Source organism: Saccoglossus kowalevskii, chromosome 12, assembly GCF_978046115.1.
Source record: "Saccoglossus kowalevskii chromosome 12, keSacKowa6.1, whole genome shotgun sequence".
Classification (NCBI taxonomy): domain Eukaryota; kingdom Metazoa; phylum Hemichordata; class Enteropneusta; family Harrimaniidae; genus Saccoglossus; species Saccoglossus kowalevskii.
The window spans coordinates 3,698,198-3,715,291 of record NC_140652.1 but is presented as its reverse complement, the minus strand read 5'-3'; the positions used below and the strand labels follow the sequence as shown (position 1 = coordinate 3,715,291).

Here is a 17,094-nt window from a genome sequence, read left to right as displayed (position 1 = left end):
TGTGGGTTTATTCTGTGTGTTAATGGATGTTCTAATCTTGGTGTTTTTCCAGTGATTTCTCTTGGTGCAATCCAAATACAGTAGGTGTGTCTTGTTTACCTGAGATTTGCAAGAGTTTGAGCTGGCCAACATGTTAGTTTTTTTCATATGGTTGATTACTGGCATGTTGATTTCCCATTTTTGAGCCATATTTTCAACTTTCTTCGTCATTTTCATATAGCAATCTCGTAATATGTTAACATTGTCGTCTATGGAAATTCAATTAGTGGTATGAGCCCTGCTGACACACCTCTTTAGACTGGCGCAGTCGGGGCGATTAATATGAAAAGCCTTACGGGACCCTGCTGCGTCAATATAAATTGCATGGTAAAACATATAGCTTCAAAATTATGCTGCTTCTTCAACAAAAGTGCGATTTTCGATGTCTACGTTTACCAAGCAAAGGAGTTCCCCTAGTAGACGACGCAACTTGCACTTTTCAAGTTGTCGACGCAAAACGAGTCTCCCTAGTAGACTTTGCATTTTTCATTTCAAGTTGACGCAGAGACATTTTTTCTAGTAGACGACGACGCATATAGCATTCTCCGTACGGCTTTACATAGGGACTCGTTTTGCGTCGACAACTTAAAAAGTGCAAGTTGCGTCGCCTACTAGGGGGACTCGTTTGCTTCGTCAACTTGGAAAATGAAATGTCGTCATCTAGAAATTAAAGAATCGCGTCTGCGACCTATACGTTGCAGAGTGTTAGTGACTTCGACAAATCATCACCCGTTAAATCGCGACTACTACAACTCGCTTTGCGACAACTGCTAATTATTTAGCGACGACTGTGAATAAGTTTGGCGCTGATTGCTACTACTCCGATTTGTAAACGTAGACATCGGAAATCGCACTTTTGTTGAAGAAGCAGCTAAATTTTGAAGCTATATGTTTTACCATGCAATTTATATTGACGCAGCAGGGTCCCGTACGGCTTTCCATAGATTAATTTGTTTTTGTAGTTCAAATAAAATACAACAAATGCGAAATGGAGGTGTTAGCGCGAAATCCCCTGTAACTGTGAAATCACCCCGACTGGTTTATTCTGAATGGCCCTCTATCGACACTGCAGAAACCCGTCGATTTTTTAACGGGTAATTATGTTAATGATGTTCTAATTGACAATCATCTAAGTCAATCACAACGTCTCTTCAACTGATCTCTGACCGAGAAGACTACAACCGATTTGTTTAATTCTGCGACTAGTACGGTTACTTTTTTTTTTACAAATTGTGATGAATTAGAAACGACGACTACGACAAACTCGGATTTCAACGTGCCACCATGTTATGTCTGCGGCTGTCTGCAGTGTGACCTTTACCATGTTCACCTCATTTTGCACGTGTCTCCGCGCTCACCTGTTGGCATTCATGAATATTTAATAGCAATGAATTTCCTGCAGAATAAACCAGTCGGGATGATTTCGCGCTAACACCTCTATTTCGCGATTTTTTTTATTTTATTTAAACTACAAAAAACAAATTAATCGCCCCGACTGCGCCAGTCTAACACCTCTTATCATCAAGGTGTATCCAGAGGTTCACTTGAATGATGAATAAATAATTGAAAAGTGTACATATATGTATTAATCACGATTTTAATAATGAGTGTAACGAGCGAACGTAGTGTACACGACGTTCCCCGGGATCAAAGAGCGCTGAACTCGCATCAAACACAGATTAATACCTCTAGAAGTTCATGAGCAATCAATACGAAGAATTGACAATCGATGCGGGGATAATTAGCAATGTTCTATTTTAAAATAAAGGAAACTCGGAAGCTGGCTTACATTATATTTAATTTGGCTTAATAACCGGGTTATTACTTTGCTATAACATTCGTACATGGTCAATACATACCCACTACATATGTCCAAATTCCAATGTAATACAGTAACTCTAATAATGATAGTTCTCTACAGCATATTAGTTTTAAAAATACACATACGAGAAATCGACAGGAAAATTGATAAATAGAGAAACGGATCATAACCTGTGTGTTCTATTTTAATTTAAATAATATTTTTAACTGACAGTTTAAAAAATTACTAGCCATTAATCACCACGTTGCGTGGAGGTTAGCACAAATATAGCGTAGATCAAAATAAATCAACTTTATAAATAATGGGCCTAACGTCCACACCTTCCGATGGATGTTACTAATTAGAGAACAACTCATTCCTATTAGTTTTCGATTTTATTGTCATATTATGTGAGGGAATTTAAATAATATACACAAAAGTACACTAATCGTATTAATGACAGCCATTCGATTGAATTTGGCGTTTTCGAAAGAAAATGATCTTGTCTCTCGACTATGTACATCATATCAACTAACTATTGTTTTTTTGAGAGCAAATGTCTGAGAGCGACCTTCTGTATATTTTTTTTTATTAATTTGTAGGAAAGCGGGTTAAATCGTATAGGCGAGCAATGTGCGTGATTCATACGGTACAACGGATGAAAACGGTTAGTCGACTCAATTACATATTTTCCTGTGCCTACAAAATAACGGTTGTGAAACCGGAAGTATTCCAGTGCGCATGCCCATGATTTCTTGGGTACAACAGAGCATACACAATTATAATTCGGCGTTATAACGCCACCCATTTCTAATCACAGATAGGTTGACTCGTAGATATTTCTACATTTTTAAAATGATCAAACTCATGAAATATTTTCTTAAAAATAAACTATTCTTTTAGAATCAAAACAAAATTATAACAGCAAATTATAAATGTAAAGTAAAGCACTATCAACCTATACTTAGAATACAACTGAAACAAGCAAGTAAACCCTATTCATTCAGATGTCACATAAACAATAATAAAAATAGCCTTTTGTACAGACCACATGATAAGACATGTCACATGGACCGCATGGGTACAGACGGAATTTATATCGATGCCCGCTCAGTACAGATATTTTACAGCTGTGTAGAACTTACAGGTAAATATACAGTTTTCTGTTTCATTATTTCTTAAATGACCAATCATCATTTTGTCATGTTGTGCTCTAAATTAGTGCAAGTTCACTTCGTTACCCTGGGTAATGTTGGTTTATAGAACATATCTTCCTATTTTCGTAGGTGGTGAAGGATTATCGAACATAGAGCATGAACGAATCCATCGGAATACAAAGCAAGCTACACGAAACTTACATCCTTCAAATTGTGGCTCATGTTTTGTTCATAGCGGTGACATGTGGCGTTTTCTTTGTCACGAGGTATTCTCCAAAACTGCGTCCCAATCACCGTATTGTGTTGGTATGTTATCCCGGGCATACGGTCAAATGGATAGCCTCACTACTTCTCTTCATTGTGTCAGTCTTTGCATTGGCCGAAGGAATCCTGTTTGATATCTCACACAATTGCGTCACAAACGTGTACTTCTATCTGCCGCAATTGTTTTCATGTGTCTGTGTAATAACAAGCTTAGTGTACTATCACCATATCGAATACTGGGACAGGCCGCTTCTCGTATGTTGGTTGCTAGTGTACTGGGGAATTGCTATAATTGGCGAATTACTAGTAATGTTAAGACTCTCACTGGTAGCTACATTTGACGTGAACATTATTCGCTTCGATATCAGTATGGTTCTTATCGTTCTGTACTTATTGTGTGCGATTTGTGACATCAATGTTCTTTGGACTAAGGTAAAGTGTTTATTATTCACCTTTTATGTAATATACACCTCATATGTAATATACACCTCATATGTAATATACATCTCATATGTAATATACACCTCATATGTAATATACATCTCATAATATTCACCTCATCATCTAATATGTAGTTTTCACCTTATATGTATTATTCGCCTAACACACCCAAACGATAACATTTGTCGGCCTATTAGCAAATCTCAATGCGATGCCTACCCCAACTATCGGGACTTAATCCCTTTTTTGCAATCAACACCCACGTTAAAATTTTATGATTCATGACTGGTTTATGATTTTTGTAAAATTCTACACAAGTTTAGTGTCCAATACTTTTTTAATTGTTAATTGTTACACAAAACGTTATATCATACGTTCTGTAACGTTCTATAATGGTTACTGGATTGCATACTAGTATTTAAATTATCACTTGGAAAATGAATAACCACGACTCCATATTTCTGCACACATCTCTCTATGAAGACATTTATTGGTAGGTAGCTATTCAGGGAAACTAATGTAAATTTTACGATAAATCTGACGAAAAACAGAAATACGAATCAATCGGATATGCAATATATAAAGTAACAATAACATATTTGGGAAAATTACTTAAATGGATCCTTTGACAAGTGTGGTGGTATGTTTTTTCTAGGGTCTATCACGTCATTCAACATTCACATGAGTGTCATTTGTCGATAGGATTGTCCAGGTACATCGAAGTTTACTTTTGAGTTCTCTGTGCCTGGTATTTTAGATGTAGATTTCTATACCAGAGATAGCCATACTGTGTTATACGCACGTTATTCAATCGCCAGAATATCAACAAATTAACTATCTGTAATTTTTCTTTCAACAAAGGTATACCGTGCCAACTCATTGGATAAACGACAAGCGACCGACCTGAAGAACTTTGACACGTATTTTATGAAATCTCACACAAACTTCTTATCTTGCTTGACTGTCTGGTGGGCAAACAGGTTACCTTTCATATCTAATAAAATAGTGAACACATCCGATTTAGGCAGCTTGCCTGATGAATACAGCGTGCAGCAAATACTTCATATATTTAATAAAGCCTACAAATTTGAGCAAGTAAGTTATTTCCACGTATAACTCACACAATATTCGTGAGGTATGCTCTAGACGCACAATTAGAGGTCTAGGGCAATGCTAAGTTACTTACAAGATTGTGCCAGATTAGCTACCGACTCTAACACCTAACGTCAAGTCAATCAGAGAGCCGTTTCGTTGTAGACAGGGTCTTTTAACATATTACATCATATTGTGCATTGTATATATGCTTCGACTCAACAGGAAGTCTTCAGGTTTCTTAATGTCTACATATCACTTACATTATATTTATTGAAATATTTAAAATGTAATAAATCTTGCCAGTAATGGGTGGCTCATCTATCTTTGGAAACAACCAAATAAATAATATATATAATATGTTTAATATTGGTATGAGAAAAGTTAGTGCATTTTGATACTGTGAATTTATCACATATTAATGCTGATTGAATCCTTTCCACATCAAAATCCAAAATATTTAACACTGTAAATGAATGGATTCAGAAGTTGTGACATTAAAATATATGAGGTGCTACAACTACAAAGCTCAAAGAATTGGTGTTTATGTCAATGTTTCAGCACTTGAGCAAAACAGATATACACAAGAAAACTTTCAAAATGATATATACTTGGTAAAAATATGAAGAAAAATTTCTACCACTAGATACCAAAATGACAAATTCAGGCTAGGGATTGTGGGTAACTACATAAGGTCAGTGGTCAGTAATATACAACAAGTGGGAGCAATGTATAGAGGGAGGAATATCACAAAAAGAGTTAAATGGATGTTAGTAACACAATGAAACGTCTAAATAAAGCCAATCTAATTTAATAATGCTGGTAGAGCCTAAAAAATTAAAATAGTAAATACAGAATGATAAATAGGGTTAGTGTAGTTTATTCAGTATATTTCCAAGGTAGGTGGTAAAATATAATAAAAATAAAATAAATGTGAAATTATAAAATAGAACACAATGAATAACGTCTGGGCGAAGGGGCTAAGATAACACGAGTAACACCCAATAGCACAAGTAAAACACAACAACCTGTACTATAAACAAGGCGACAATAATTGCAGAAATGCACTAACCTGTAATAAGTGTCAGAGGTGTGAAATTATAAACGTTAAATATGTACTCAGTGAACGTAACTCTGTCGAATGGTGACATACTATGGAAATACTGTGTATTCATACCATGCACATATAGGGATAGAGGAGTAATACGTTGTGTTCACCTCTCTAATTTAACCCACGTGGTTTGATACTGTTAAATTTGTCAATTCTAAACTTTCTCTGACGTCAATAACAGTGAATTTGAGGTCATTCCTGAAATGTAACACAGTGTTGTGGAATAGAAACTTTATTACTTGGGACGATGTAGTGATGAGGTTTGTGCCGATCTGCCACACATGCGCAGACCGTACGTACAATGAATTAAACAACACAAATAATGTAGTGCTTTCTCATTACGAATGATTTGTTGGCAGTGGTTCTTTTTTTATCTAGGTTATTTTATATGATGACAAATTGGATTCTGTTGTTCCTAGTGTTAGTATAAATAGCAACATGTCTATTTTATATCTGGTGATTGAGCCATATGGTAGTTGCCTTGGGCATGTTCTGTCTACAAATTGAGTTGTGTAGTACAGTAAAATGTTCAGAGCAAATTCTGCGCATCCATAGTGCTTGACCACATGAAATAGATTTTTGAGTGATATCAGTGACTCTAATTGTAAAGTAGTTTTGAGAGTCTATAGATTTGTAATATAGATCGGTTTTTAACATGCTTTCCCTACGTAAATCGTGGTGTCAAGAAAATATACTTTGTCTCTAGACCAAACCAACATTGATTGAATAATAACCAGCATTGAATTGAAGAATGTGATAGGTTTGAAGGGAATTGAAGAATGTGATAGGTTGGCATTCTTCGTGAGTCCAGATGACGAAGATGATGTTTATGAAAAGTTTCCACCAACGTGGGATGGGTATTCAGAAGCTTGTCGTTTTGTTCTTTGCTCATAAATATTTCTGAATCATGTGTCGCGGAGATAGCGAGGAAAACATACAACATTTCTGAGTACAGTGTTATTGTTAATGGTTTAAATATTCATATCATTAATAAAATGCTCTTGACTTGATTATTCTAAAGTGCGTGATCTATTTTATTCCGGATGTTGGTTCCGTGGACAATCATAAATTGTTTCTGAGGACCTTCTTACATAATTTTTTTATTGTGACCAATTGCGTGATAAAATACACCGCGTTTTTTTTTGAACAAATGTAATGTGAGATCTGATTGTATACAAGTTATTTGTGAAAGTTGTTTCCAGACATGGTTTGAGGGGAGGTTATAAAGGTTGAAGAGCGATGTTGATTGTGGGTGGTTGATAGCATATTTTATTAAGATTGGATTTTATGATATGGGCAAAATGACAAATTATGTCTATGGAAGAGCAGTTACGTATCATGTTCAGATCTAATTGTATGTAGCATTTAGTACGTATTGGATTGTATGACGTAACTGGTGCGTATCAGTTATCGGTCGGCGTGAATGTGATTTATGCAATTTTTATAGGGTTGGGAGTAATTTATACTCCAATATGATTTTAATACGAATTACCATGCCAATAAGCATTACAAGTATATTTATAAATTGATGAATTTTCAATTTACACAGGAACAGGCAGGGGATAATCAACAACCCTCATTGTGGAAAGTTTATTGGCGTGCGCATAAATTTGAAATAGCTGCTGGAATAATAGCTCGTGTTCTTAGCTTTTTACTGAGTATTGTGCCACCACTGTGCCTTACCGGTTATACAAACTATGCCACAGAGTACTATTACAATAATGTGAAGAAGTATGTGAGTACAAATCAGTTTAAATATACTGTATCATCTATTAGGCCTTCGCTCAGAGTGTTTCATACCAGTACCCCGTTTACTAACGTGTGCGACGTGTACCCAGTATTTTTGCTATAACTTACCAGCAAAACAAGGTGTATTTGCAACATGTTCATATATAGAACTAAAGTTGATATTTATCATACAGTAGGTTAAGAATGAGCAAAAATATCGGCGCAAAAACATGTATAATGTATGCGGTTCCTACACGTGGTATGTACAAGAATGTTGTTTGACAATTCTATCCCCCAGGACGCAGTCCGAAAACGGTGACTTTTCGACTGACCTCAGTCGTGAATAGATGGATTTTGTTCAAACCTGGTACAAACATTTGACATTAGTGTTTTCATATCAAATTAAAAAATGGCTGCCTGGTCGCCACTTTGTTTTAATGAATATTCCAGTGTGACAGGTCTTGACTCTTCTTGTTCAAACTTTATAGACACGTAAGCAAATATTGCTCGTGTAATACCAACCATTTTTACAAATTTGGCATAGACTTTGGAAATTATGGGTCATGCGTTTCAATTTGTTTCTCTCAGATACGATTTTAACCAGTTACCATTTTTTTGAATAAGCGCTATAGAAGAGCCGTATCTCGGGAAATAATATCACACATATGCAAATTTATGTAACATTTCTGCTATTCTGGACCACGATCTCGGTTATACATCGGCATACATACACATTTTGGTAATTCATACATTACTATAACATAGGTGTCTTTTCAGATCAAAATGGTCGGACGCTGATCTATCGCTATGTCTCTGTTTGCAATCGAATTTTACAACTACATTGTACATCATGTCATTTGTTTCATACTTTGATTCAAAATAGATCACTCATATCAGTTTTGTTTACTATTGAAAAAAACGGGAACCCTATTATGTCTTGACATAACTTGTATATCTTAGTTTGTTTTTGGACATCGGTAACAATTTCATAGAATCATCTTGCGCAAAACAACCTAATATTATAGACCCTTCGTGAAAATACGTAACCAACTTCCGGAGATCCAACGTCATAAATCTTTGGCAAAACAAAAAAAAATTGCCATTACATTCATGCCAGCTAACACATAAACAAAATTTATAACTACAGAACTATCCCACATGAATTCAGAATATAATAAATGCCAAGAAAAATGCAAACAAAGAAAGATTTGTTTTTTGGGGGTGGTTTACACATGTGTTATTCTTGAAATATATAAATGGCGAATTTTCAAATGATTAATAGAAATGTTTTCCAATTGAATAAGCAATGATTTATGTTTTCGTTCGAGCAGTTTTTGAAAAAAAATCGAGTTTAAGTAATGGCAAGTACCGTCATGGTCAACACGAGCACCTCCCAAATGTGAAATCACGCCCTCAATCGGCGTTTACCACCTAGCAACGCTTAGTGTGACTTGTTGGGTGTTTTTCTTCGGTTATTTCACGGTTATTACGCAGCTACCCTAATTGTGGGTCTAACATAAACGGTCAAGACGCCGAGAAATATACACAAGACGCAGGTATGACGTCGGCAATATATCGATCTATCCTAAGCTGCTATTACTGTGTAGATAATAACAAGAAATAAAACAACTAGTAAATTTAACACAAACAACTATTATTCTTTAAATGTAAACACATGCTTTATTTATTTGTTTCAAAGAACAGAAAACTTTATTTTAGCCAAAATCACATTTTCTTATAGGACTCCAGATTAACAACAGTAAGTGAGTTTTTTAGTAATGGATTTATTCTGATATTGGTGATTTGTACAAGTGTTTGTATTAGTGCCACGCTGCAGATCTACTCTATTGGGAAATCTGCTTATGTAAGTGTCAAGATAAAGACGGCAATACAGGTAAGTATTTTTTGTTAATTATTGGTAATTATTTATCTCAAACATATAAAATCTCATTGTAATAATAAATTCATTCACAGTATGGAGTATATGAGAGAATGCTGCAGTTGTCCAGGTCATCGGGTCAATCATTGGTTGGACAAACTATTAATATGATGTCTGTGGACGGCATCGCCATACAGTGGCTCTTCTTGTTTAACAATTTTATCATCGCTATTCCTGTACAAGTAAGAGATGCTTCTTTGATCAATTAAATATTCATTATCTCATAACATCATCGTAATTAATTGCCGTGTCCACAGTGAACCTGGCAATCAGTATTTTTTCTAATTTATGTTTTAGATCTTGGCTGTATCGTGTGTGCTTATCTGGCACGTGGGAGTAGCCGGAATCTTAGGAGTGTGTATTGTCGTGGCGACGCTACCGTTGTTATTTTGGATTAGTACTATGCAGAGTGGATCACAGAAATTGTGTCTAGTGAGTATACAGTATATTTGGAAATACATTACTGCAAAAACATATTTTACAATAACTTTTGGCTCGAAAGAAAGAGTAGTTTAGTAGTCATGCTATTTGAATGGTACTAAGCATGTTGTATGCTTGCTTAAATAACATACAACATTATTGCATGTCGTCAAAGTCATAATCTCATAACCAGTGCCATTTTAGGCTGAGTATGTGCTATTTCCCCAATGATGTCAACAAAACTGGCTATTTCCATTACTAAAAATTCCGAGGAACACAATTTTTGCATTTGTTTTCATGGAATTTTTTGTAATCTCTCGAAATGTCGGTGTGACGAAATGGAAATATATATTATAAATGATATGAATCCTAATATTGGTAAAACATTTCACTTTAAATTTTGCCTCAAAATTCATCTTAAATTTTATCTTATAAATAACATGTTTATTACAATTACGTTGTTCTTGTATAGTCTTATTCTGATATTCGTTTGAAAATGACTAACGAGGTATTACAAGGAATGAAGCTTATCAAATTATGTGGATGGGAAGACATGTTTACGTCACGTATGAATGAAGCACGACAACAGGAAATGAAACATAAGTCAAATGTCGGATTACATTTTCTTTATGCAAGTGAGTTGAGTCACCCAAACGTTACAATGCTATGTAATCCAATCGGTCCCATACAACGCAATAATATTTGTTGCTTGTTGTTTCTTTCTTTCTTTCTTTCTTTCTTTCTTTCTTTCTTTCTTTCTTTCTTTCTTTCTTTCTTTCTTTCTTTCTTTCTTTCTTTCTTTCTTTCTTTCTTTCTTTCTTTCTTTCTTTCTTTCTTTCTTTCTTTCTTTCTTTCTTTCTTTCTTTCTTTCTTTCTTTCTTTCTTTCTTTCTTTCTTTCTTTCTTTCTTTCTTTCTTTATTTATTTATTTATTTATTTATTTATTTATTATAGCTGTCGTGTCACAATGTGCGCCAATCATTGTTCCTGTCGTTGTAAGTATGAAATATACATTGGAAAATCGGGGAAAGGTACACAGTGCATAAGCAGTTAACATGGCATATTTGCACATACATGTCGTATACAATATGGTTTATTTTCAGATATTTGCTATGCATTCATACCTCGAAACTGCGCCATTAACACCAGATGTGGTGTTTTCTGCGCTTGCGTTGACAAACTTGCTGCTGCATCCCCTCTACTTCCTACCTAATTTATCAAAGTATGTGGTGGAGGCAGTGACTAGTAACACCAGAGTTCAGTCATATTTAACATTGCTGAACATAAGTAGGTGTAGAAATGAGTCAGAAGTCACTTTAAATGATACTGAAGAAGATTACATCGATGAACATTATAAGGTAAGTGCGCCATTTGTCTTTGGATAAGGACGCTAATGTGTGATTCGGGAGAAGTATGATGAAATTAATTGCACGTATCTGTTAATCGACTTAATTAGCTGATTACGAATGAATGACTGTGTTATGTCTGGCACCGTTTAGGCCATGTGAAGTTTTGGACGGAACTCGACTCAGTGATTTGGAACTAATTACGAGATAACCGTCGCTATTCGGACTACTATTTCTGACAGTTAGTATTCGCAATTATTAATGTAGTGAACGATTAATCAAAATATATGACGTATTCAGTACTTAGTGTGATTGGCTTTATGATTGAAGGTTACGCCTTAGAGTCTTTTTACTGCTTTGTAATTGGTTAAGGTTTTGAAAATGAATAAAGAGTTTTTAGTTGGTCTTGGTGAGTACACGAGGACAGAGGCACTCTTGGAGAGTCCAAAGTCCAGTCCTGGAGAGTCTTGGGGCGAGTCTTGACACAGTCTTGGACAGAGTCTTGTGTCAGCCTTGCGATAGTCTTGGGGACTTTTCCCCAGGGCGCTGTGTCTTATAGAGTGCTCGATTGACTGACTAAGACGAGAGTTGAAACGTATTTTGTTGTGTGCGTCTATTTGACTGTAAAGTTTAAGTGACTTCTCCGATCCCGTACCTCAAGGGGGACGCGATAGAGAGACGAGACGAGATTCCCCCTGACAAGTGTGGAGAACCCAGAGAAAAGAATTCCCCCCTGATAGAAGTTTAGGTATTGTTTATCAATCATGGATATAAGTGATAGCAGGGAGTTGCTTTAAAGAGGCAGCTACGAAACTACCTCTAATTTTTCAACATTGGCTAGAAGCACATGTTTGTACCGATTGAATATTTGATCAAAAGAAGTTTATATACCGTTACTTCAGGAATATCTCATTATTCTTTTCATTTTATCATTAAAGCAAACACTGTAATTTGTTATGTTTGTAACTTTCTATACCATACTGTATTTGCTCATTGCCATGTTGACATTTGTCATGACAGTAATAGATATCTATGAATATTCATTTTAATGCCGTTTCAGATGCAAAACGATATGAATACCGTTAATAGCAGAACGCCATTGACTTCCTTTGCATCAACCCGGAACTACTCAGCAACAAGTTCTTGTACGTCTTCCAGAATATGTTACGTACAGCCAGATATTGCAGTTGAAGTAAGTAAATTATTTTCACACTACGTAAATTTTTCACCAGCTCATACATTAATTTAGTAGAATTTTTAGTAGTACTGTGAACAATTCGGCTAATATAAGAGAGAGAGTGTGCTCTATTTTTATACTTTGGGTATCTTATTGTCCATATTTTACAGTCCAGCATATTTGAGTTAGCTAATTTTTCTTTCATTTCTACCACAGACCCATTCATTAGCCATTCTGTTTCTCTTGTTTCAACATGTTTCTCTTAAGCCTTTACATTTGTATTTAGTTAATCCTGGATGTTTTTGTGCTATTTTGCTGTTCGCTGATAAAGCACCATATTTTCACGGTATACAACACTATAAATTGCAGATATTTAAGATATTTAATTATTTTCTGTAGATTATCAATGGTACATTTTCGTGGACAGAAGACGCATGTGAATCAGTTCTGAATAACATTAATGTAAAAATTCGAACCGGTAATATAGCTCAAATTGTTTCGATGGAAATTCGTGAACTGCAAAACATTAAATGAAACCCGGAAAATAATAAATGCATTGCTATTTTGTTAAGGTTCACTGAACATTATAGTAGGCGACGTTGGTTCTGGTAAATCTTCCTTACTATCAGCAATTCTTGGAGAGCTGTACACAGTGTCTGGAAAAATTATTTTTCCTGGGTGAGTGATTAACTCAATACAGGATTGCATGAAATTAAAACGCCGTATTTTATCATTACTAGATCACGCATATTCGCTTAAACCTGGTTATTCACAGTACGTCAGTATAACCTGTGTTTGTACGTATTAATGACAACAATGTCTGAAAATGTACTCAGTCGTACTTGTCAATAGGAACATCAATAAATACAACATTTCCAGCAAGAATTCAAGGTATTGTGTAATGCAATCTTTCCAATAGGAATGACAAGAGTTTGGCTTACGTTGCCCAGGAAGGTTGGTTACAGAACGCATCACTCAGAGACAATATACTGTTTGGGGAAGAGTATTTACCTGAAAGGTGAGAGGAATAATGTTTGATCTTTAAATGAATCATACTTAACGTAAATTGTTTTATTGCGATGTTTGTTTGAAAACCGAAGCTAACACCAGCGGGTAACATGTACGATTATATTAGAACATCATCTTTTAGGTTGAAGGGAAAATACAAACTGAAATATGATTCAGACAAACAGTGATGTGTACCGTCAATCATAATGCATAAACATGTTTTTTTTTTAAATTTCGCAATGAATACAGTTGAACACGTAAATATTTAACATTTATTTCAATTACAGGTACGATGCAGTTATCAGTGTATGTGCATTGAAATTTGATTTACAAAACATACCTGGAGATAAGAAAGAAATTGGCGAGAAAGGTATTAATATAAGTGGAGGACAGAAACAACGAATTAGTCTTGCGAGGGCGCTGTACAGTAATGTAAACACAGTATTGCTGGTTGGTATTCTTTCTATTACCCTAATATTTTCTGCGCAATTATATTTTGTACTTTATTTACGATATATGGAATCAAAACGATTTATCACTATATATTATGTACATATATTATGTAACCTAGCAACTACAATTCAGAGAACATGTACACATGTAAGTAAGGATTTTTGGGTTGTGCCAACAATATATGTTATGTTTTCCCAGAAGTTGGAAAGGTTTGGACATGGTGTTAATATCATCAGCCACAGAGAGAGAAATTTACAATTAATGTAGCATATTTGCATAATTTACACAGCATAAAGACTATATTACGTTATTTACAACACTTATAGGATGACCCCGTATCAGCCCTGGATGTACACGTGGCGGCTCACGTGATGGAAAAGGCGATTTTGCAATTTTTACTTGATGAGCATCGTACAGTAGTTCTTGTTACCAATCAAACTGAATATTTGGAACATGCAAATCAGGTAAGCTATCAAACAAGCTGATAAAATAGGTATTTCAACAATTTGGTGAACGATGATTATTAGTTTTCCTGTCATTGCCTGCATGACATTGAATGTAAAACTGAAATTAAGTAGATGTAATAGTCGTCGTCGAATGATGTCAGTGACAAAAGACGAAACAGCATACATGCTTGTTTGTATTTCTGTAATGTTTCGGTAATAAACAAATATCTTCTCCCTAATGCAGTTGAAAACAAAAAAAAACATTTCTTACGCCGATCTATTAATAATCAAAATGTGTGCTACCTAAATTAAATAATTATAAAACGGCAATCCCCTACCATAACAAAGACCTTTCATCGCCCATGACCATTCATTACCCATGATCAAACCTTGCCCATGACCATTAATTGCCCATGACCATTCATTGCCCATGACCATTCATTGCCCATGACCATTCATTGCCCATGACCATTCATTGCCCATGACCATTCATTGCCCATGACCATTCATTGCCCATGACCATACCTTGCCCATGACCATACCTTGCCCATGACCATACCTTGCCCATGACCATACCTTGCCCATGACCATACCTTGCCCTTGCCCAAGACCATACCTTGGCCATGACCATACCTTGGCCATGACCATACCTTGGCCATGACCATACCTTGGCCATGACCATTCATTGCCCATGACCATACCTTGCCCATGGCCATACCTTGGCCATGGCCATACCTTGCCCATGACCATACCTTGCCCATGACCATACCTTGCCCATGACCATACCATGACCATGACCATACCTTGCCAAGACCAAACCTTGCCCATGACCATACCTTGACCATGACCATAACCATACCTTGCCCATGACAACACCTTGCCCATGACCATACTTTGCCCATAACCATACCCTGCCCATGACCATTCCTAGCCCATGACCATACCCTGCCCATGATCATTCATTGGCCATGACCATACCGTGCCCATTACCGCACGGTGCCCATGACCATATCTTGCCCATGACCATACCTTGCCCATGACCATACCCTGCCCATGATCATTCATTGCCTATGACCATACCTTGGCCATGACCATACCTTGGCCATGACCATACCTTGGCCATGACCATACCTTGCCCATGACCATACCTTGCCCATGACCATACCTTGCCCATGACCATTCATTGCCCATGACCATTCATTGCCCATGACCATTCATTGTCCATGACCATACTTTGCCCATGACCATACTCTCTCCATGATCATTCATTGGCCATGTACATACCTTGCCCATGACCATACCATACCCATGAGCATTCATGGCCATGTACATACCTTGCCCATGACTATTCATTGCCCATGACCATACCTTACCCATGAACATACCTTGACCATGACCATACCTTGCCCATGACCATACCTTGACTATGACCATACCATGCCCGTGACCATACCATGCCCGTGACCATACCTTGGCCTTGACCATACCTTGCCCATGGTCATACCTTGACCATGACCATACCTTGCCCATGACCATTCATTGCCCATGACCATACCTCGCCCATGATCCTACCTTGCCCATGACCATACCTTGCCCATGACCATACCTTGCCCATGACCATTCATTGCCCATGAACATACCTTGCCCATGACCGTGCCATGCCCATGAGCACTCATTGGCCATGTACATACCTTGCCCACGACCATTCATTGCCCACGACCATACCGTGCCCATGACCATACCCTGCCCATGATCGTACATTGCCCATGACCATTCATTGCCCATGACCATTCATTGCCCATGACCATTCATTGCCCATGATCATTCATTGGCCATGTACATACCTTGCCCACGACCATTCATTGCCCATGACCATTCATTGCGCATGACCATTCATTGCCCATGATCATTCATTTTCCATGTATGTACCTTGGCCATGACCATACCTCGCCCGTGACCATACCTCGCCCGTGACCATACCTCGCCCGTGACCATACCTCGCCCGTGACCATACCTCGCCCGTGACCATACCTCGCCCGTGACCATACCTCGCACGTGACCATTCCCTGCCCATGACCATTCCCTGCCCATGACCATTCCCTGCCCATGACCATAGCCTGCCCATGATCATTCATTGGCCATGTACATACCTTGCCCATGGCCATTCATTGCCCATGACCATTCATTGCCCATGACCATACCATGCCCATGAGTATTCATGGGCCATGTACATACCTTGCCCGCGACCATTCATTGTCCATGACCATTCATTGGCCATGACCATACCCTGCCAACGACCATTCATTGCCCATGACCATACCCTGCTCATGACCATACCATGCCCATGACCATACCCTGCCCATGACTATTCATTGGCCGTGTACATATCTTGCCCATGACCATTCATTGCCCATAACCATACCCTGCCCATGACCATACCTTGCCCATGACCATACCTTGCCAATGACCATACCTTGCCAATGACCATACCCTGCCCATGACCATACCATGCCCATGCCCATGACCATACCTTGCCCATGACCATATCTTGTCAATGACCACACCCTGCCCATGCCCATACCATACCATGCCCATGACCATACCATACCATACCATGCCATTGGCCATGACCATACCCTGCCAACGACCATTCATTGCCCATGACCATACCCT

At 37.3% G+C, this 17,094-nt stretch overlaps 1 protein-coding gene and 1 long non-coding RNA gene across 2 annotated transcripts; both read left to right on the top strand.

Moving 5' to 3' along the window:
• The first annotated feature begins 2,917 nt into the window (after positions 1 to 2,917).
• Positions 2,918 to 13,048, top strand: LOC102808067 (ATP-binding cassette sub-family C member 9-like). The gene is made up of 11 exons (XM_078011680.2): positions 2,918 to 2,987; positions 3,127 to 3,263; positions 4,564 to 4,797; positions 7,455 to 7,640; positions 9,608 to 9,754; positions 9,870 to 10,004; positions 10,465 to 10,627; positions 10,946 to 10,986; positions 11,095 to 11,349; positions 12,398 to 12,529; positions 12,914 to 13,048. The coding sequence occupies exons 1-11, from the start codon at positions 2,918 to 2,920 to the stop codon at positions 13,046 to 13,048; spliced, it is 1,635 nt and encodes a 544-aa protein (XP_077867806.2).
• A 406-nt stretch (positions 13,049 to 13,454) lies between these two features.
• LOC146735431 (uncharacterized) lies at positions 13,455 to 13,880 on the top strand. The gene is made up of 2 exons (XR_014931068.1): positions 13,455 to 13,532; positions 13,810 to 13,880. It is a non-coding gene; the product is annotated as an uncharacterized LOC146735431 (long non-coding RNA).
• The last annotated feature ends 3,214 nt before the right edge of the window (positions 13,881 to 17,094 follow it).

Excerpts from the sequence above, each read along its gene's own strand:
- LOC102808067 (XM_078011680.2), top strand. The coding sequence starts at position 2,918 with ATGGGTACAGACGGAATTTATATCGATGCCCGCTCAGTACAGATATTT. Across the intron at positions 2,988-3,126 it reads CAGCTGTGTAGAACTTACAG|GTGGTGAAGGATTATCGAAC; the intron begins GTAAATATACAG and ends CTATTTTCGTAG. Across the intron at positions 7,641-9,607 it reads ACAATAATGTGAAGAAGTAT|TATGGAGTATATGAGAGAAT; the intron begins GTGAGTACAAAT and ends ATTCATTCACAG.